This window comes from Nansenia antarctica (assembly GCF_963989245.1).
Source record: "Nansenia antarctica genome assembly, chromosome: 3".
In the NCBI taxonomy this organism is placed as follows: domain Eukaryota; kingdom Metazoa; phylum Chordata; class Actinopteri; order Argentiniformes; family Microstomatidae; genus Nansenia; species Nansenia antarctica.
This window is the reverse complement of record NC_137688.1, coordinates 39,369,933-39,392,736: the sequence shown is the minus strand read 5'-3', so window position 1 is coordinate 39,392,736 and position 22,804 is coordinate 39,369,933. Positions and strand designations below refer to the sequence as shown.

At 44.6% G+C, this 22,804-nt stretch overlaps 1 protein-coding gene across 1 annotated transcript in view; it reads right to left on the bottom strand.

Annotated features, from left to right (window-relative positions):
• Window positions 1–635: 635 nt before the first annotated feature.
• Window positions 636–22,804, bottom strand: part of igsf9ba (immunoglobulin superfamily, member 9Ba) — a gene marked incomplete at both ends in the record, with an annotated part of 55,644 nt that continues 33,475 nt past the window's right edge. The window contains 17 exons of the mRNA XM_080526511.1: window positions 636–844; window positions 1,081–1,211; window positions 4,412–6,085; window positions 6,806–6,892; window positions 7,632–7,677; window positions 10,090–10,251; window positions 10,605–10,689; window positions 11,031–11,257; window positions 11,792–11,967; window positions 12,989–13,112; window positions 14,259–14,409; window positions 14,736–14,855; window positions 15,396–15,536; window positions 16,726–16,868; window positions 17,738–17,883; window positions 19,034–19,175; window positions 21,958–22,075. Coding sequence (XP_080382637.1) covers window positions 636–844; window positions 1,081–1,211; window positions 4,412–6,085; window positions 6,806–6,892; window positions 7,632–7,677; window positions 10,090–10,251; window positions 10,605–10,689; window positions 11,031–11,257; window positions 11,792–11,967; window positions 12,989–13,112; window positions 14,259–14,409; window positions 14,736–14,855; window positions 15,396–15,536; window positions 16,726–16,868; window positions 17,738–17,883; window positions 19,034–19,175; window positions 21,958–22,075 — 3,882 coding nt within the window. The remainder of the gene's footprint in view (window positions 845–1,080; window positions 1,212–4,411; window positions 6,086–6,805; window positions 6,893–7,631; window positions 7,678–10,089; window positions 10,252–10,604; window positions 10,690–11,030; window positions 11,258–11,791; window positions 11,968–12,988; window positions 13,113–14,258; window positions 14,410–14,735; window positions 14,856–15,395; window positions 15,537–16,725; window positions 16,869–17,737; window positions 17,884–19,033; window positions 19,176–21,957; window positions 22,076–22,804) is intronic.

Below are 22,804 nucleotides of genomic sequence, written 5' to 3'. Positions count from 1 at the left end.
CAAAATATGCAGATTAGGATCAATACTAAAAGCTTCAAAATCAGATCAAATTCAGGTCAAAGCATCCATTTCATGTGTGAAGTGTATGATTTAATATAGCATTTTCCCCCCATACATTTCATATTAAAAAATACGTACAGTATACCACAAGAATTACAGCATCTCTGCGCTTACTCTGAGGTATATTTTGTGATAAGAACCCTGTGTTAGATACTGACACTATTTGAATTGTAGGAAAGGTAGACTAATGTCCCTGTACAAGGACGCACCAGGCTTTAACAGTACACTGTGTCACTGAAACACCTAACATGTCAGACTCCTTAATAACCAGAGTTGAACTTTTTAAGGTGTTGTGAATTATTTAGATCAACACATTTTTATTACAATAGGAGAGGATTTTTCTCTCCCCGCTTTTCATTATTTCATGTATGTACATTACATATTCTCAGAGCCGTGTTTTTTTTGCACACAGGAGACCCGTGTGACTCTGTCAAATCATTAAATTATTAGAAAAATGCTAGAGACAGGTTACCCACTGCTAGATACTGAATGTTACAGGGGAGAGAAGGGTTGATGTGGTGGAGTCCCATGGCTTGGGCTGTCGGTGACAGTGGTGGGTGGCCTGGCCATACTGGTTAGTGTAGAGTCCCGTAGTTGGGACCCTCGGAGTCTGTGCTGGCCAGAATGCCTGTCTGATCCTCCGCAGCGCATTTGCGTCGCAAGAGGGAGGTCAAATAGAGATACGGGCTCTTCCTGTTCTGCCTTTTCCTCTTTCTGTGGAGGTAGAGATCTTCTCCAGGCGGGGCTGTCGGGGATTGCTGCTGGGTCTGAGAGGGGGACACACCTACAGTACAGAGCAGGATGATGTGTTGTTAGACAGACGGACGGACGAACAGACGGACAGATGAACAGACAGACCGACAGAAAGATAGACAGATAGATAGATAGATAGATAGATAGACCGATAGATTGATTGATTGATTGATTGACAGACAGACAGACAGACAGATAGATTGATTATCGCATACCAGAGCATTGGTTCATCTTCACCCTGTCCTGTCCTCAACACAAGAGACTGACCTGTTCTTCTCTTGGAGGTTGAATTGTTATTGGTGTTGGCAGACACACTCTTGGCTTTTGTAATACAGTGGTGTAGCAGTGCTTGTAAGCTCTCAGACCCGGCAGGATCACTAGACGCACCTAGATGCTCCCTGAGAAGAAGAAAAGAGAGGCACAACACACAGTGTTTTACTAAAAACCACCACTGGGGGTGCTCTACCCTCTCAAGGTGAAACCTCAACAAGGGACATTCATTCCAAAAGGCCCCAACCATAGACTGAGTTCAATTAATCTGAATCTTTTTTAGAAATACATGTCAATATTTTGTCATTTCCGGTACCCATGAAATGAAAATAATGTCTGTTGCCTGTAAATATATAGTTTCTATAGCAACTGTTATACTCTCCTGTTTTCCTTTACTGTACGTTATGTGTAATATCTGTTCTTATGTAAATATAATCTGAGCGGATTTGTTTCTTCATGAAGGCAACCAACAGGATTCCCATAATATTTTTGGGAAATTCCTGTGAGAACTATTTTCATTTTATGAGTTAAGATTAAGAATGACCAGTATCTACAGTAAGTATTTTCATATTGTTAATTCCTGTCAAATCATAATTGGCTTTACATACATAGAAATATAAATCTGTTTTTAATAAAGATAGTTTTACCTCACACTGAAAACTCTTTGAAGTGCATCTCTCATAGAAAGATATAAACAGTAATACTAAGGTCCAAATAGCCTTATAAACACTAAACATTTAGGTTCAGGTTCATGAGTCTCCATGTTATTTTCTATTCAAAGGACTGAATACACCAGCTTCACACCCTGGCTTGGCGATATATTAAAACAAGTTCTCGTGCCAAAAACACAATGTTTTTTGTTAAATATTCACAATGGTATTGTTTCATCGGAACAGAAAGCTTAAGAGATGATGTCCTTCATTTGTCACTGTGGAGAGAGAGATTGAGAGCAATTAGCAGAAGAGGGAGACACATCTGAGAAACACAACAGTCCTGGTCAGATACAATACTTTTCCATAATCACAAATACTGTGTGCAGAGTGGTATAGTGTGTTAGATACAGGACATTTCCATAAACATGAACACTGTACAGCACACTTTCATAAACATGAACACTGCGTACAGAGGCTTCACCATGCTGACGGAGGAGATGGCAGGAAGAGGAAATGGCCGTTAAAGAACAAGTCACATGACAGGAAGAGGAAATGGCCATTAAAAACAGTCACATGACAGAAAAACGAAAGCACTTAAGACGACGAATGTGACGAGGAATTTTAGTCTGAGTAATTATTGTTATTCATTTGAGTCAAAGAGACATATCTAGAGAAGGCATGCATGGTATTTTGCACATGGAACAAAACTTTAAAGGGGAATACTTAATCCTATCAGTAATCTGGGTCCTCTATTGATTCAAGACTTTTTTTTTTTGTGCAAGGAAAACATGCCTGTATTTCAAACACTGCTCCAACAGTCCAAAACAGCTCACCAGCCTAATTGCTACAGTTACACGATAGCAGGCATGTTGTGGCAAGGAACTGTATAGAAAATGTTACCTGTAAGTTAGCATTAGTGCTAAATACTTGAATCCAGTAAAAGAGGCACAACCCAAAGTCAGCAATTCCCCTTTAAAGGAGAGAGTGAATAGAGCCCTCCCCCTGCTGTCCCCTCCCCTCTCAGACATGGGTCCGACCCTTACCTATTGCGGCGTAGGGGACCGGGTCACAACAACGCTGCCCAGATAGCTGAGATCAATCAAAAACAGATGAGGTAAGACCCCTGAGCTCCTCACACTGTACAGACCAGAAGCCCTACGCTACAGCAGCCCAAAACGACCGGATCATGAGTGGATCTGGCGAACATCGCTTGCCTGCTACCCTGGCCGTCAGGGTTGGGGTCAATCCCATTTATATTCAGTCAATCCAGGAAGTGATTTGAAAAGATCAATCAATTGACCCTAACCCTGCTTGCTGTTCCTGGGATTTCGAGATTTGGAAGAGGTGGGTGTGACGGGAAGTGGGATGTTTTTAGGTATAGTGGACAATAGGTAGACAAAGGGCACACTAGGGGATGTTACTCTAAATGCGCCTCAAGTACTGTACAGTATGTATGTTCTTCTGATACTCAAGGGCTATGGAACATGTCCTGGGGAGTGCATGTGGATGAGGGCCTCAAACTATCAGACTATTTTGATGTAATAGTAAGTATCAAATGCTAATGTCCATTAGACCTGATATGGCTAGTCTCCGTTACTATGGAGACAATCTAAAGTCAATCTCAGAATTATAGCATAATCTGCTTTGGCCTGTGAGTAAATAAATCATTCCTGGAACAGAGATCTCATCTGATGTATAATGTTGTTGAACGTCCTGTCAATAATAAGGCTACATTGTACATTCTATATTAATTTGAGCAATGGATTAATTAAGGCACTCAACCTTTTGACTTAAAGTGTAGGTCTCACCTATAAGCTAAATATTCAAGTGTAGCTCTAATTTTATCACCATTTTGTGACACGGTCTGGTCAAGTCGGCATCTGATTTAATGTTCAGACTATGTTTCGAAAAATGATAACACATTTCAGCGTTGTTGAAAATCAATTACACACTCACTAATCAACTAACACAGCTTGTTTTGTGAGCCTGTTATAGTTAACTAGGTAGCTGTGGGGATTACTCACAGAATCCATTGCATTGCAGTACTTTGGCTTGACTAGCGAGTTTGTGTTGTGATTTTCAACAACGTTTAAATGTATTTCCATGTTTCAAAATAAAAGTCTGAACATTTTGATTAGTTGCCGACTTGTGGCCCAAATGACCAGACCGTGTCACATTTGAAAAGCATAGGCATAAATTGGCCAGAAAATACACACATGTACATCTTTCAGTTGAGATTATTTGCTGCTAACAGCCAATGAAGCTACAGTAGTTATTGCAACATGTAATCATTGTAATTCTAACATTGTGAGCTAATGCTTTCGGGTTGATTAAATATAAATGAGCAAATTTGGCGATTATTATTATGTGAAACCTACACTTTAAAAATACAAATGTTCTAATTTGCATCATCCCCTGATGTCAGTGGCTACTGACAAAAAGTGAATTTCGTAATTTGTATTTACTGTGTGTACTGTAAATGAACTGATCAAATGTTCCAAATGCAAATACATGCTTTCTGCATTTTATTAGTGTCAAATATGAATAATCCCTATGCAGTAAAAGAAACATTACATAAACGTGGGGAATAAATTTGGAATTGAGTGCTCATGTGGTAAAGTCTCCTTTGTAAATTAGTGTTGTCGTTGCTTTCCCTACGGATGTAGGTCACCTACCCTGAGGTGGATATCTGGAGCTGGGAGGGCTCTGAGGGCAGCATCTCCTCCTCTGTCCTTCTCTGGGACGGCCTCTGCCCGAAAACATCCCTGCCCTCCAGTGGGGGTGAGGGGGACTGGGAGGGGTAACTGGCTGCAGTGGAGGCATAGGACATGTGGGGGCGGTAGCTGGGGCTGGGCCGCCTGCTACCCTGGCCCTGGGTGGGGGAGGTGGAGGTGGCGAGGGAGGACCTTCGGGAAAAACTGACGGTGGCCTGGGGGTGCAGGGTGATCTCAGGCATCTCCAGAGAGCGGGAGGTGCGGAGGATGCTGGGGCGGGGCGGGGGGCGCACTAAGATGTCAGGGGAGCCGGGCTGGGTGCTAAGGGGGCTTTGGGAGAGGGGGGAGAGGCGTGAGGGCTGGAGGACTAGTGGGGGGAAGGTGGCGTCTGTCCGACGGCCTGCCCTCGGGCTGAGCCAGGACTGAGGACTGCTGCTGCTGGGGGCTGTGCTTGGGCTCCCTGCACGGGCTGCCGGGCTAGGGTAAGGCAACACTGGTACGCCCATACCATGGGACGTGTGTCTGAGCTGGCCCAGACTCTGGGCCTGTTGCATAGCTAAGTAACTAGCTGGAGGCCCCGGGGGCCCCGGCGGCCTGTCTCTGCCCGGCCCAGCCATTGGGACCTCCAGCTGCAGGAGCCCAGGGCTGGATGGATCTTTCAGGGGGGGGAGGTGCAGGCGGCTGGGGGGGAGAGGGTGAGGCGGGTACGGGGGAGGGTCAGGGAGGTCCTGATGAGGATGCAAGGGGTGGTGAGGTGGGTAAATGAAGCGGGGCCCCTCCAGACCCAGGAAGGGGAACTCGTGGGGGTGCCAGCTCTCAGGCGAGCGCAAGGGAGGGCTGTGTGTGTGCAGGAGAGAATGGCCAGAGGCAGTGTACTGATGATGGAGCTCCATCTCTCCGCTCTCCTCAGGGATGGAGGGATAACCGAAGGGGCCCCCCTCGGCGGTGCCGGGAGGGGAGGACAGAGAGGAGCTACGCGGGCTGATGTCAGGCATGTAGAAAGGTGGCGGGATCCCCGATTCACCGCGGCTGCCTAGATACCCATAGAAGGGGCCCTGGGGGAAGCCCCTGTAGCGGGAGGCGGGGGCCTGCCCGGAGGCGTGTAGCCCACTGCCCTCCACAAAGCTCATACCTTCCGTGGGCCTGTGGAGGCGGGGGCTGTAGGTGGGGGGCTGCGTGGAGGACTCCAGGCTGGAGGACGTCGGGGAGAGCTGGGGCCGGAGCGTGGCCATGATGGGGGGCAGGGGCCCAGGGTCAAAGTCATTCTCATCGTCTGACTGGCGGAACTCGGGGTACATGTCGGATTCCTCGGCGAACGGGAAACCCTGGATGCGGCGGTGGTGGGGCGGGGAGGGGCTGGTGTCCATGATGAAGCGTCCATCGGGCCCGCGGCTGATCAGCTCGATGGGGGTGGTGACCTCGGCCTCGTGCTTGGACACGCTGTACTTCTTGCTGGCTATGGCACGCTTGGTTTTCTTGTAGAAGGAGAGCTCTTTGTCCCTGTCCCTCTCCCTGTCCCTCTGAGGGCTGGGCAGTCTCCTGACGTACAGGCCCGGCCCGTGGGCCCCCTCCGAGGACAGAGACTGGGGACGTGATGGAGGGGAGCTCTCTGGACTGATCTTCCCGGATGACAGCCTAATGGTGCCAACACAGACAATAACAGAGGCTTCAACAGGAGTGGTTAATAACAAAACCCCTCACAAATCCTCACTAATAATCCATAACAATCCATCACAATCATCCACGGTGTGTGTTCCATTCCTATGCCAGTCAGATGACAAAATCCAAAGCCATGGCACCACGTCAAAGCAGTCATAGACTCACTGTGTTATGATAATACACAGTGCAGCAAGGCAGCAGCATCCTGCTAGCCTAGCGCTGCAGCTAATGAATACGGCCAGAGTGAACTGAGCAGCCATGACAACCATCTCAAAGATTTTTTTTTACTCGCTCAAAACGGGCAAAATGGCAAAAAATCTGTTAAAATCTGCCTTTTTGGGGACATAATGCTGTGCCAAATGCTTTTATGGCATCAGGGAAGAGCAGATGACACCCAACCATGAATCATTCGCCAACACCAGGAGCAGCCTAGTGAACACACAGTCAGCTACAGCATACACACACATTGAGTGCGTATACACTGTACTGTATACATGCAGCTGAACCAATGCAAAAACACAAGTACGGCGCATTAAATACTGTGCATGCGGTTAGGCCAGCGGAGCACCAAAGCAAACAGCAGTCAAAATCTATGCAATACAATGCCTATCCATGCAGCCAAGCCAAGCCGAGCCAACACAAGGCAGTGCAGTGCAGCACACACTGACAGTAGCATGGTGCAGGCCGGGCACTCACAGGGGGCTGGCGGGTGGGGGCATGTAGCTGCTCCTGGGTGGATCGTCCCAGCAGGGCCCTAACCCGGGGAGGGGGGTGAGAGGAGGCCTGCGATGGGAAGACAAACCACATGGGCCTGGGTCATCTGGCAACGACTGTACTATCTCTCTCCACACGGGCCTCGGTCACCTGGCAACTCCTATACTATCTGTCTCCACACGGGAGGGAGGGAGCACCAGCATAGAATCCAGTGGAACGGCCTCACTTCTCTTAGTTCAGAACTATTCTTAAAGATAGCTGAACGAATTAACATGCACTAGAGTGTCGTTGTTATTGATTCGCCCCAACTCGACTCCATTTTGTACACATTGCAACTAGACTTGGCGCACTGACTTTATTGCTAAGGCAACCGACACATCATGTTTAGAATGCAAATGGTTTAATCAACACATCAGAAGCCCTTTTAAGAATGAAGGTTGAATGGGTGTTGGGCCACTCCCTCATACATACATCCACACACAACTACTCCCAATCGTAATCAAACTCATGTTCTGACAGAACCACCTTGTCCTTGACAAACAGGACTCATTCATAAGTACGGTAAGTATCAAACCCTAAAAGGTAGTACCCTGAAACAAACAAACAAACAAACAAACCCTAAAACACTGTTATTATCTCCGGCAACAACAAATCCTGCAAATCTTATTCTTCAACGTAGAAGAGCATTGTTGTTATCTGATGACAATACAGCAACAGCTGCATTGTGAATCTGCATATGTGCCTACAGACAAATGCTGGCTAATGTTTTATGCACTCTCTTGTGTCTGGCTTTGTTTTTAGTACTTACGGTGATTCAATGCTTTTCCTGAAGTGTGTTACAGACAGGGGAGGGTCTGAGGGAGAAAACAACAGATTTAGAATGTATACAATAGAGAATACAACGGATAATACTTTATAACACATTTGTGACACTGTTTCATTAAAAGGCACTAATGTCGAAAACTGTGAAACCTTGCAATCGAGCCAAACAAGTCTTGTTGTGATTTTTTTTGAGGGGGGGTTTTGGCATAGGACGACAAATGAAGCGATGAAGAACCCACTCGATATCATAACCAATAGTTTTACATTCACTAAATACCTACATTTAGCTGGCAAAGTCAGGTGGGTATTAGTATTAGTGTGGCAGTGTGTGTAGCCACACCCACCCCAGCTGTATTTAAGTAGCCATGTGCGTGTGGACCTGTTTGTTGACAAGTTTACAAAATGGATGCTGAAGCTCTCGCTAATGACAGAATTTCAGAAGCAGGCAGACAGTGGGCAATTAAGTCATTGACTGCCAAAGACGCCAATTGGCGTCTTATAGAATAGTAACGTTGACTGCCTGATTTTTTTTTTCTTTTTCGCGGGGATCGCGTTATTGACATGTTCTACACCTAGCGAGTGAATTTCAGACTTGGGTGTAATGTATTTCGGTCCCAGATGGGGGCAGTAGTTCGATAAAAGCCTGGAGAAGGAAGTGGCTTGCTGTGGGTTGTATTAATGGCGAAACGGATCAGGGTATGTGGCAAACGCGGCGCGGAGCATTGCGGCGCGGAGCATCGCGGAGCATCGCGGCCATCGCGCGACTCTTCAAACAGTTCAGAGTCGGACGATACAGAAAAAGTGCAGAAAAAAAAAAAAAAAAAAAGTTCTGCAGAAAAAGCTCGTTTTCTCTGTTTATTGGTCAAAATCAGGTGTTTTTGCTGAAACCACCCTATGTTCTACGGCCGATTTCTAAACACTCAAAGAGGCTAGAAACAAACTTTCTTTTTCTGATGAAAGAAGAGAGTCTAAAGTTTTGGTAGATATGTTCAATGTTTATGTAGTCCGAAAAGTCAATATTTGGTGGGTCTTCAAAGTTCAGCGAAAATGCCCCAAAAGTCTGGCAGTGTGGAGCTCTCCGCTCTAATGAACTCCTTCATATTGGACTATACATAACGGGAACTCAGAATCTGACGATGACGAAGAAGACAATGGAATTTTAGACATTGATCTCCACATCAGTTCCCTATTCATGGCACAGTCGTCTGCAGACAGACCTTCTGCTGTGTTCATGGGTACGTTTTAGTGAGTTACATGTGTTGTTTACTAGGATTTTGTGTTGTTTACTTAGGGTAGCCAAACAGTTATTTGTTGTTTTGTGAGTAAGGTAGATCCTTTGTTAGCGTCAGTTATCAAACCACTGAAACTGCTCACCACAATTATGCCACCCCTCTACAAAACTAATAGGAGATGGTGGGAGGAAGAAATAGGTTGTCAAAGATAAAACATAATGAATAAATACATTTGTTGCAGACCTACTAAACAAGTAGTACAGTCCACTGAGAGTCTATGGAAAACCGACACTAGAGAAGTGTCCACACCTCTGACCTGAAATTTGTGTTACCGAATGACGAGGTGAGAGGTTCTGAGAGATGACACCTTGGTGTGAGTCACCAGCACTTCAGGTATTTGTCATTGTCATTGTATAAGCAATTATATTTTATGAACATAGCAGTATTTCGTAAAAGTGGTGTGTCGGTAACAGTGGGCAATCATTTTAAATGTTCTGTCTTCTTTTTTTATTACAGCTTTGATGCCCAGATGGGATGGGAAGGAAGGAACTACACCGAAGTCCCACTAGTGACTAGATGCTTTATGGACTATAGCCTAATGATAAATGCATACACACGGACACAACATTATTATTTTTTACCATTCTATTATTGTATTGCTCAATTGTATCTTGCCAATTTGTTTCCATTGCCATGAATTTTACTCTCTATAAACTTTTGGCACACATGGCAATAAAAAAAATCATGAATCTTGAATTATTATTATTATTTAGCAATTTAAACATGTCAGCCCTGTAAGTTTGTTTCCTGAGGGTTAGCTGACAACCCCGCTGACAGATGACAGGTAAATAATGACAGGTAGTGGAATGGGGGAGTGATTGTCTTGAGGGAGTCGTTGGGGTGGAGTTAATCAGCTATTGTTCCCACCCATTACCTCTGTGAAAAAGGTCAGTGAAGACTTTGAGGCTGGATATCTCAGCTCACTGATTTGGAGGGTATCAACATTCAAATATCCATGACTTCTTCAACTTGTTTCAGATTTCAATGTATGACACATCATTTGAAAGCTTACAATCTACCCTTTCATAATCTGGAAAAACAGAAAAATGATGTTGCCAGATTTGTGGACTTTTTAACCAGACCCAGTCACATTTGTCAATGTTCTTGCCCCCAAAAAAGAAAATATACAGAAGGCATGTGTCAGAGGCCTACCTGGTTTGCGTTTGAGTTTGCGCCGGTGCTGCTTGTTGACAAAGCAGGCTGCTAGAGTACTGAATAGTATCGCCGCCGCCAGGAAGCAAATGGTTGCCACGACGCCTGCTACCACTGGCCGCGCCAAGCCATCATCAGTTACCTCCGCAGGGGGAAAAGGATCTGGGGTTGGAGAGGTACCGTACCCAGGGTTTCAGGGTTTCAGTAGGGTGGGTGGGAACGGACAGGTAGGAACATGAAAAACATTGACATCACTAATCTTGAAAGCGATAGTTCACTGTAAAATCACATTTCTGTCATTTTTACAAATAAGCAAGGCATTGACATAAATACTGTCTTGGTGGTATGGAGTAAACTACAGACAATTTTAGAGTAAACTTTTAACTCTTTAAAGGAGATATTTGCAAGGAGATATTTGCAATGATTGAGCTATTTCAGTCTAGCAAAAAACCAAAGTATTATCCATTACATACTACACATCTGTGTGTAATGGAGGAACTTGTTGACACACTTACCTGTGCTGGACACTCCCACAACATTACTACTCTCACTGATGAGGTCATCCATGACAGCCATCACCCTGAACTCATACCACGACTCCTGCAAGGGAAAAACCCCAACACACACCTCTACAGTCCATGTCCCACACACCATCATCAACCAACACCAACTGATACAACCAGTGAGATAACAACTGTTCTGTTTAATCGGTTGCCACTCTACAGTATATAGCAAACCTGGGTTCAAATTGTATATGAATACATTTCAAATACTGAGTTGTGCTTGATTAAGTTTACCTGGGTCAATGGTCCCAAAAGTGCAAACCCCACTTTTTAGAAAAAGTTGAAGTATTTTAGACACCTTTTCAACCCAGTTCTGTATAATAGCTATTCACTGTTGCCAATATAGAATACTCTTTGTATGTATGATGACCTCCTTACCTGGACCAGGTCTCTGGCTATCAGCTCCGTTTCAGCGGCTGGGATCAGATCATCCAGGATGTCCCATCTCTCCCCGAGACGGAACTCCATGATGTAACGGTCAACAGGGGAAGAGTGATTGGCTGGAGGGAGCCATGTGAGCAGGACGCCGTGCTGCGTGCGATTGGCTGTCAGGCACCGTGGTGGAGTAAGAAGCACCAGAGGTTCTGGGGTACTCATGGGAGACACTGGGGGTGGGGGGGAGGGGGGTTGGATGGGGGGGAGTGAAGATGGTAAGACCATGTGCACCATGAAAGATGTCACTAAAGGTGCAGAACTGATAAGACCACACAAAAGCAAGATTATCTGCAATAGACATACCCCCCCCCCCCCTCTTTTTTTATTTATCCAGGTTAATCACAGTGAGAGAAAATCTATTTTACAAGAACAACTAAAGAAAAGTCTATACAAACATTCAGGCTGGGTTGCACGACCATGGATTAAATTAATCCAGGTTTAGTAAATCTAGGTTTAAACTAGATTTAAGATCGGTTTAAAGTTTGGTGCAACACGTTTAGTAGATGAAACCTTGATTTAATCCAATTTAAAAGCTAAACCATGTTGGTGCCATCCAGCCTCAGAGTCAAACCAGTGGTTTTCAAGCAGAGGTACAGTACAAGATAAAATGCAATGGATTAATCTCTGCAACTATAGAATACATGCATATGAAACAGTCTATTCTGGGCTGGAATCTGTTTGCTGTAGGCGGAAGTGCCACCCACCTGCTGTGTTGACCGTCACAACCTCACTGAAGGGGCCTGTGCCCAGCTTGTTCTGTGCCAGCACGCTGAACTGGTATTCCGTCCTGGGCTCCAGCCCGGGCACAAGCAACCACGTCTGAGTACCGGACACTGGCATGGAGTGCCAATCGTGAGGCCCAAAGTCCACCCTCTTTAACCTGGGGGGGACAGACGTAGTGAGAGGTCGCTACACCATACCTAACCACACCCTTACTCTATGGTTATAGGCCAGATCTGATGCCATTCAGGAGGGCAGCTAACCAATAATACAATATGTTGTGTGTCACTGTTCAATTTACAGCGCCGCAGTACAGTATATTACAGTTTTCTTCACAAAGTAAAATTATTGCACTCCTCCTTACAGTATATAGAAATACTATATAGTAATATCGATCAAAGTGATGACGTGTTTGACTCATACACTCACTGACTCATCTGTTGTTACAGCTCCCTTCATGGTCATTCATAATTCAAGCACACAAGAGAAGCCCTCATGCATATGCAATGTTCACAGCACATGGTTTAATAATATGACAGTCCACAAATTTCCATTTGGTATTATCAGGTCATGAGAAAGAAGGTGATGGGAGTGACTATTAATCATATTCCACTGTCAGGCCTCACTTCTATGAAATGATTAATACACACACACACACACACACACACACACACACACAAACACCCGTCCATCTAACATGGTATGGCTCTTATGACTGCTGACATGCACATAAAATGATAATAGTGGTTTCATGGCGCCTCACGGATGGTGCTTAATAGAATGCGACTGCAATGTCTTCCCATTACGTCCCATTACATGTTCAATAACACACAACATCATTATGCACTGTCTGTGATATATAGTATGTACAGTATTTTTTCAAACAAGCACATACAAATACTGAGCATGGTAACTGAAAGACCATATAATTCAATGTGCAATGTGCTGTGTCTAAAGACATCTGTTGTATGCTGATAATAGTACTCTCTTAGAAAGAATGTATGGTTCAAGCAACCATAGAACCTGTTTTTCTAAAAGTAGAACCTACTGTATGTTTCAGCCTGATCACAGGTGCAGTGGCATGACTTAAATTGCTCAGATTTTTGAATTTCCAAAAATTGCAACCCCTACCCTCGCCATCCCCAAGAGTGAAGTGAGTGAAGCATGCTGGGAGTACTCACACTGGACCGTACCACACTGAGAATGTCTGTTCGAAGCCTCCGTCATAGCCGGGTTCCCAGGAAACGTTAGCAGAGGTGTGCAAGGGCAGCACGTGGATATTGCCTGGAGCGTGAGGACTGGTGCCTGTACATGAGAGAAGAGACCCCATCTTCATCCACACTAGAGAACGATCTATTGAGAAGATCACCATTTCACAGTCATTCAACAAAACCACAGCTGGCTGTCAGGAGTATTTTTATTCACATTAACAGCTGTTTTGTCAAGGTACAAAAAAAAGGCACGCTGATTTGTCGGCATTGTGTTCAAAATGAACTTGTCCTATGAAGACAAATAATGCGTATTACGCGTTCATTACCATTCACCATCTGCACATAATTGCCTGCACAGACTGAGTATGGGTGCGGCTGATTGGCTGATGAGGCTTAGACTGAGGTGAGGACCGAGGGGGAGAGGGAGGGGTCAAGGTGAGGGGCAGTGTTATAGTCTGTGGCCACAGCCATGAACCCCTCCATCCACCCCCACCCCCACCCTCAGCAGCTGGTCACTGTAGCCCACTGCCAGCACCTCCTCACTGGGATCAAAGAAAGACCAGACCCTGGTCCCTGGTCAGAGACATCCCAGCTGTCAGCTCCATAGCAGCACAGTGCCCTGATTGACAGGTCATCTGTCACTGGGGGGGGGGGCTGTCTGTCCGTCACTGGTGCAGACATGTGGGGATGCACCAGCTGGGGTCAAGGGCTCCAGTGGTCCTGAGGCATGCAAGCTTAGTAGTACTACTGACTCGTCATAGATACACACATACACAGCCTCGTACTGTAGATACACACATGCACATGCACACACAGACACAGACACAGACACAGACACAGACACAGACACACACACACACACACACACACACACACACACACACACCCACACCCACACCCACACCCACACCCACACCCACACCCACACACACACACAAACACACACACACAAACACACACACACAAACACACACACACACACACACACTCGGCTACGTTTTAGTACACATAAAACTAGGGTCATCAGACATGCATAGAAATATAGCTGAGAGCTGAGAGGTTGGGGTCAGTTCCAATTCAGGGAAGTCAATTCAGGGAAGTCATTGAAACCCTAATGCAATCAATTTCCAATGAGGATTTTTCAACTGTGGAATTAATATTTTGGTTCAACTTCACAAACTGACTGAATTGGAATGGAACTGGGCCCAACCCCCGAGAGGAAACGTGGGGGAGATGGTACCAATGACGAGGAGGCGTGTGCTGGCAGTGATGCTCGTGACCACGTTGGTAGCGACACACTCCCATTCCCCATGATCCTCCTTGCTGAGGGACAAAAACTGTAGGCTGCCGCTGGGTAGGATGTTGTGCTTACTCCTGCTGGGCTTCCCCACCTTACACACACACACACACACACACACACACACACACACACACACACACACACACACACACACACACACACGCACGCATGCACATCGCACATAGCATGAAGTTAAAACAGGCATAGAAAGACACAGATTCTTGCTTTAGTTGACAAAACAAATATTTACAAAAGCAGCACAGTTCTCAAGTTCTCATGCTCCTAAGACCATGACAGTTTTGATAGACACTGTCCATACAATACTAACCCAAGTCTAAGTGTGATTGGTGGTAACACTTTAATTGAAGGCTGCAGACATGAAGCATTCAAAACAACATATACATAGAGTGTGTTTACCTTCCTCCAGGTGATGGTGGGTATCTCAGGGTCTCCAGAGGCGGCACAGGGGATGACCAGCTCTCTGCCAGCCTCCTGACGGTACTCCCCCCCAGGCCTCACATTAAAGTAAGGGGGATCCTGTGGGGGAGCACACACACACACACACACACACACACACACACACACACACACACACACACACACACACACACACACACACATCAGCATACATGTACAGAACACACACACACACACACACACACACACATCAGCATACATGCACAGAACACACATATACACACACACACACACACACACACACACACACATCAGCATACATGTACAGAACACACACACACACACATCAGTATACATGTACAGAACACACACACACACACACACACACACACACACACACATCAGCATACATGCACAGAACACACATACACACACACACACACACACACACACATCAGCATACATGTACAGAACACACACACACACACACACACATCAGCATACATGTACAGAACACACACACACACACACATCAGCATACATGTACAGAACACACACACACACACACACACACACACACACACACACACACACACACTGCAAAAGTCACACCAGAGTGGGACAGAGCGCGGTAGAGAATGCTTAGAGCTCATCCAGTACCTTTAGCACCAGAATGGCAGGGGGGGACTGGCCCATGGTACCCAAGGCGTTGTAAGGCACACAGGTGTAAGTGCCCAGGGAGTCCTCTGTGGCTTCTGCAACCCGGATACTGCCATCTGGCATCTGGCTCCATCCAGGGTACTGCGAGAGCAGATACAGCATAGGGAGACATAGTTTTTAAAAAAATGCTATACTTACAGTACACAAATTATACAACACACGCTGCCTCAGGAAGGCCTCCAAGATCTCCAGAGACCCATCCCACCCTGGGAACGAACACTTTGTTCGGCTGCCCTCAGGCAGGCGGTTCAGGACCATGTCCGCAAGGACAAATAGACTGAAGCTCAGCTTCTACCCTAGGGCCATTCAGGCCCTGAACACAGCAAAGACCTAGGTTCTAGGCCCTGGAAAATCTAGACAATTTGATGGCAGCTACTAGATTGTAATCATAAGTGCAATACTGAAATACAAATGTGAACATTTCAAACCTGCAAACTGCGACACTTTAAATGAATGTGCAATAATACTATGTGCAATATGACAACCCTCGGATACATAAGGTTCAGAGATAGGAAATGTTAGGATATTTATAGCATAGCATAGAGTACAGCACAGTGTTTTATTTGTATAGTATAGTAGTATAGTATAGTGGGTAGTGTATATAGCCTTTATTTATGTAAACCAGCTCTTTTCCCTTCTTGTTTTTAGTATTTTTTTCCTAGCACCAGTGGAGCCCCCCCTCCTAAATTTCGTTGTATGGTACCTGTACTGTATTAATGACAATAAAGACCATTCATTCATTCATTCATTCATTCATTAATTCATTCATTATGTCAGGGAGTTAAACGATAGTTTACTCCAAATTCTATCCCATGTACTCTAATGTGGCTGTGGTGAATTCACCAAGTATGTCTACTTTAGGTTTTTGAAAAGCTACTTTATTGTGCAGTAATCCACTTTTAAATGTTAATGTATTGATGACTTCACTACATAAAAAAAAAAGAAAAAAAAAGTGCATAACAGAGCAATAAAATGACTTATAAAAAGTGAGGCGTATCGTATCATAGTAGTGTGATAGAAGTTGGATTGTCACATTTGGAACGTGTGACATGTTCACGTTAAATGGGGCCCTGCGGTGATACCATTAAAGCCAAAAATACGGCCCTCAAGTATCAACCTAAGGGTACTAAAATGTATCCCAAAACTGATGAATTGAGCACTACAAAAGCACATGGGGATTCAGGCTCATTTGTAATTGAATATAATAACAGCTGTGATTGTGAATGAGATGTCATCAACAGCAGTCCAGAGGGGCCTGAGGCAGACTGACCTTCTCCACTCTGAGAGGGTAGCCATCTTTCTCCCACTTCACTAATATCACGGGTGGGTTGGCGTCCACTGGACAGCGGATGACCCCTGGCAGTTTCCGTGGAACATAGATGATAGGGGGCATGTTGACCACGCGGGCAGGGTCTGGGGAGGGGTCAAAGGGAGTGACAGGGAGAATGGAAGGAGAGAGAGGATTAGCATAGCTGTAAGAGATGGATATAGGGTCAATTATTTGTAAAGTCTCATAGTGGCGAACGAATTGCCCTTGCCTATCAACCTCGGCATTGCAGAGAAATTGGTGGACGGGTCGCATTTCCCTAGTGAACTGTAAGGTCACAAGTCCAATTCGCCCAGGAGGAATTGTGCAGGCTCTGAAGGAGCAGGACACACTGAGACTGTCCTACAGGCTACACGTTTTTACATTTTAACAATTTAGCAGACACCTTTCTGCAAAGGACTTACAATTAGAGCTTAGAGGGACAGGCTCCATAGAGTAGTTTAGGGATAAGTGCCTTACTCACTAGTGTTGGTGTTCCTAGGTGGGATTTGAACCCATTACCTTCTGATCACCAGCCCAACTCACTATCCACTAGGCTACCATAGGGGTAGTGGCGCCAAAGCATGCCCCCTTGTCTCTCTCTGAGAACAGATACGTAGGTGATGATGGATATGAAAGGATATGAGAGGATATGGAAGATTGCAGAGAATATGAGACATTGCAGAGAATATGGTGATGAGAATATGGAGGCCCTGCCAAAATAATGAGCGGTATATGAAACAGTATTAATGATTCCCTCTCTCCAACATCTGACTCCATGCTGCTAAATAGTAACTATTTCTCTATTCTTATTAAAAAAATAAAAAAAAATAATATTTATGCCCAACACCAAACCTTGACTTCACTACTGGCCGTACAGTGGGGAGCAATCCTGACACACAAGGCTCCCATACTGCTGTTCCTCGTCATACAGCCTCCACCCTTCCCCCCCTTATGTCGTCATGGTAACACTCACACTGAACAGTCAGGTGTGCCGTTGACGATGGCGAGATTCCGAGGCTGTTGCTTGGGCTGCAGGTGTATTTCCCAGCATCCTCCGGCTTCACCCGGAAAATGATAAGCGTGCCGTCAATGAGGATGCGAACGCGGAGTTTCAGGTCACTGTCGAAAGAGGAAGCAGACATGCCATCAGGTCACTGTCGAAAGAGGAGCCAGATATGCCATGGAGACACACTCACAGGGAGGAGACGGATGCAGTTGCTATACAACCCATTCAGCCCTTGATGTTTTTTTCCTGTACCATACTGTACCAGGGGAGGGCAGTATGGAGTCAAATACCACCAAGGGCTGAATAGGTTCCAAGACATGGAGCAGTTGTACAGCATGTCAAATAAATCTTATTGTCCATGATTACATATTTGTTGTCATATTTTGGAAGGCTTGCCATGGGGGGGTATAGCAGAAGAGAAAATATTCCCCCCCCATATGATTTTATTTTCTCAAACATAACACTGTTGTCTCAATTCAATTAATTTGTGCATTAGGTTTATTTACTGAAACGTTTCGGTAAATAAAGCTAACGCACAAATTAATTGAATTAAGACAACAGTGTTCATATGCATTTATGTGTATGTGCACTGGCTCTCTTTTCTTTTTTTGTAGTCATGTTTTTGGTTATTCATTGTTTTTGTTTTGACATTGCACTTTCCAGGTCTTCACAGAGGAAGATAGAAGATATGCTCTAACATGGGCTTGTTTCTACGAGTCACTACATTACGGTATTTGTTCTCTTTGTCATTCACTCTGTCACGCGGGACGCTCTTTCTGTCCCTTGTTCTCTCAGTCACTTACGCTTTCTCTAAACCCTGTCAGTCACTAAAGCTCTGCTCCAGGGAGCCTGACAGAGCTGCTGGCTATGCTTCAGATCATCACTGTATGAGAGGCATGTGATGACACAAGCACTGTGTCATGTGATCTTTTCATCAGAGCATGTTAACACGCCTGGCACGCTCCAGACAGCCCCCTGCCAGGCTCCTAGTACTCAGGCAGGGGCCAAAGCAGGACAGGGCACCAGCACACACATGGATGCACATGGATTCCTCTCTCAAATACACATACTGTATGTACAAAACTGCAAATACAAATTGACACACACACACACACACACACGCGCACTCACACACACACACACACACACACACACACACACACACACACACACGCATACACACACACACACACAATGATGATTAAGGTGTTGTATTCAAGGTACAGTACAGCGGTACAATAGTGAATTGGATGATAACTTTACTTCTTGAAGTAGACGTTATCTTCCTCCCAAAACCAGGTGTAGGTCAGGTTGCCAGGATACGCTTCTGCTTGACAGGTAAAGAGTGCATTCTGGGATATGTTTACAGTGATGTTTTCTGGTGGTGACACAATATATGGCGGCCCTAAAAGAGAAAGAGAAAGTATGCATAATCAAATACAGTACATACAGTATCTTATGTCTTATGTCTTAATTATCTTAAGTAATTTATTCAATTGTGTACCCATTCCAATAACGCCTTTGAAAAGGACAATTTCACTGAATGGCACCAATATACAAGTCATTAGTGATCTTTGTTGTCTAAATAGCCAGGAAATATAAACAAAATAAGTAAATACATGAGAAAATAGACTTTTATCTGGCCAGAAAGTAATATGTCTGATGAACTCCTACAACATCCATAGACTAAGATGCATGCATGTGCAGTAAACACAAGTGATAAATGCATGCACCTAGCTTGGTACTAATTCTGAAACGGTAACTCAACGGTAACTAATGGCAACTAAATCCTCCCTAAAGCTTCTTGTTGTTTTCAAAAACCATTTCCCCCAAATACTACAGCACTCTGGGTTAAATCCTCAAACTAGCCTTTTGATCTACAGAACACATTTGGAAGCTGTTCTAAGATTCCTAAGTAAAAAAATAAATAAATCCCTGTGCCCCTTTAAATCCCCCTTTGAATAAGTTCATTCTCAAAATAAGTCCATATCATAATTCAGCAAGTTACAACAGCCACATTTTCTAATATAATGGGGTCCAATTTGTGCACAATCCTATCGGCTCCTGTTATATCAGAAAATGCGGCTAAAGCTAGTTGCTAAATAACTAGGATATGTACATTAAAAGTGTCTTGATATATCGAATGGAGTGAAGGTTTGTGGTTGATCACAGAAATGGGATCTAGAGTGAACTATCTCTTTAATATGGCATAGGCATTCTATGTGGTATGAGATAGAGTGAGTAGCCACGCTGCATAATTTGGACCTTAGTCAGCAATGGGGCTTACATATCCTCCACATCATGAACCTTCAGTGCCTGGGGTGCCCCTATCCCCCCATAAAACATCAGAAGCCATGAAAGTAAGATGTCTTTTATGAGTAGACCCATATTATTTGTTTAATATTTTATGATTAGGCCTCTTGGTTATTTCCTTAATACAGAGTGAAAGATGTTGTACATTGTGATGGACTACTGCAAGCATGGTTGACTGACATACCAATTAAAAACAAATCATTGAAGTTAGAATCATGACTCCTCAGACTTCTTCCTATTATTGCTATCAGGGCACTAGACAACTTCACAAGCCCATCTCGAGATACTGCATCCTCCAACACATGATTCTTAGTGTTTAGAGACAATATAGCTGGTGTGAAAACTCATATCGCTATCATATCACCATAGATACGTATATTATATAGTCTCAAACTAATAACACATTGTAAGGGGTTTTATGCAACCGTGTGTGTGTGTGTGTGTGTGTGTGTGTGTGTGTGTGTGTGTGAGAGATTGGCTACAGCAGGGATGTAATGGAGGCTAAACACATAAGCTCTGCTTACGCACCTTTGTTATGGTGAATAGTGTTGACCCACCTTTTATGAAAATGAGCAGATTTTAACGTTTCGTTTACAGTATTTCCCCACCTTTTATTTACTACCCTGATAACCAGAGAGGGATTTACTCCCATCATGAACATCTGAGATGTGTGTGTGTGTGTGTGTGTGTGTGTGTGTGTGTGTGTGTGTGTGTGTGTGTGTGTGTGTACTGTACGTCATGGGAGGCTGGTGGAAGTAGAAATCCTAGGACAACAAACACATGTTATTAATACCATTCCTCATTCCGTTCCTTGCATTACAATGAGCCAGGCCTCTGATTTCTATCTCCACCAGCCTCCACTGCTGTACGTAACTAGTCAAGGGTAAAACTCCTGCTAAATCGAGGCATTAATATGTAACCATTAACCAAGCACTTCTCACTTGTCTTCGACACCTGTACATCGACTGAGATTTACTTAATCTTTACCACATCATCAAATCTAACTAACCATTCCATAAAAGCAAACTGCTCTGGTGGCTGTAATGCACACCCCGTTGTTAACTCCTCCTGTGCTTGTTGTGACTGTGAGTGTGTGTGTGTGTGTGTGTGTGTGTGTGTGTGTGTGTGTGTGTGTGTGTGTGTGTGTGTGCGTGTGTGATGGAGACTGAGAGAGGCAGGAACTGGAGGCTTGTATCAGAGCCATCTATCTGAGCAAAGCCCAGATCTGTGTCTACTGGAGAGCTTGGTTAATGGACCGGAGACAGACAGTGATGTTCTCTCAGACAGACAGTGATATATACACACTCACACACGCACGCGCGCACACACACACACACACACACACACACACACACACACACACACACACAAACACACACACGCACACGCACACACACACACACACACACACACACACACGTCTGAGAGTATTGACTGTTTGTTACACACCAAACCATGCTACTACAGACTGATAAACCAAACACTATGTCCACATAGTGTAACATGGAACAGAGATGACTAGATAACTAGACAGCAGCATGGATTCATCGCTGTGTAAAATGTTTAATAGCATAATGTGTTAAAACTGTAAGTGAGTCTTGAATTCTAATGTCTCTTTTTTCCTGGATGCTAGATCACTGTCAGTTAGGACTAACTGCATCCATTACCATTCTGTCAGCCGTTATCCCATAAACCATCTCCGTCAAATCTGACATTACGGTATTCAGTTATAAGTGGTCATTCAGTACAAACCAGTTACTGTTCCTGTGCACCGCCATTCCAATCTCTGACATTCACACCCCTCAGTCTGGACGGTGATTTGGGCATGGCTTAATGAAGTCCCGGATCGACCCCCACCAGTTCTACCTGCTTACCTTGGACCAGCAGTCTTGTGGTGTGGAGCACCTCCCCCTGGTCGCTGTAGGCTCGGCAGGTGTACGCCCCTCTATCGTCCCGTGTGATCCCCAGGATAGTCAGACTACCATCATGCACCTGTGGCCGTGGTTGGAAGCAAAACATAGCAAGTTAGCATTAATGGATTCTATGCAGTACAAACATTACAATATGTGTTTCAAGTAGTAGACGGGCACATGAAAACTCATGGAAGGGATAGAATTGGTGTACAGAGAGAGTAGAGACTACTACTACTATTACTACTAGAGAACATACAGCAAATTCTCTAAAGTCATCACATTGTTCTCTAATTCACTTCTGGTGTGATGTGATGTGGTAACCTGGGAAACATGTAACATTGTACTTGTGTATTTCCTCCCTTTGCACAGGCAGTGAAAAGAACCAATAAGCTGGGAAAAACACATTTAACCCTGTTAAAAAAAATACTGGTGTAAATTATGCAATAGGTGCTGTTCATGCTCACACAGCTGTAACCCTGGGATTACTCCTGTTCATCTGTCTCTCAAACAGTTCAACCACGAGAGCTTAGCAACCGTTTGAAACAGGCTACAGCTCACTGCTTATTCACTCAATGGCAGGACAAACATACCTAGTTACTGTATGTTCCAGATGGAGGAGGGAACAGCTACAGTAAAAAAAAAAAAAAAAAAAAATCTTCCTTCTTCTATCATTATGAGTGCCAATGGCCCCCTGGCCTGAGCAGATTACTTTTTCTTGTGATGACTGATGGATAGATGATTCACTTACTTAGACAAATGTATTTGTTGCTTTGGATAAAGGTGTCTGCTAAATGCCAAAAATGTAAAT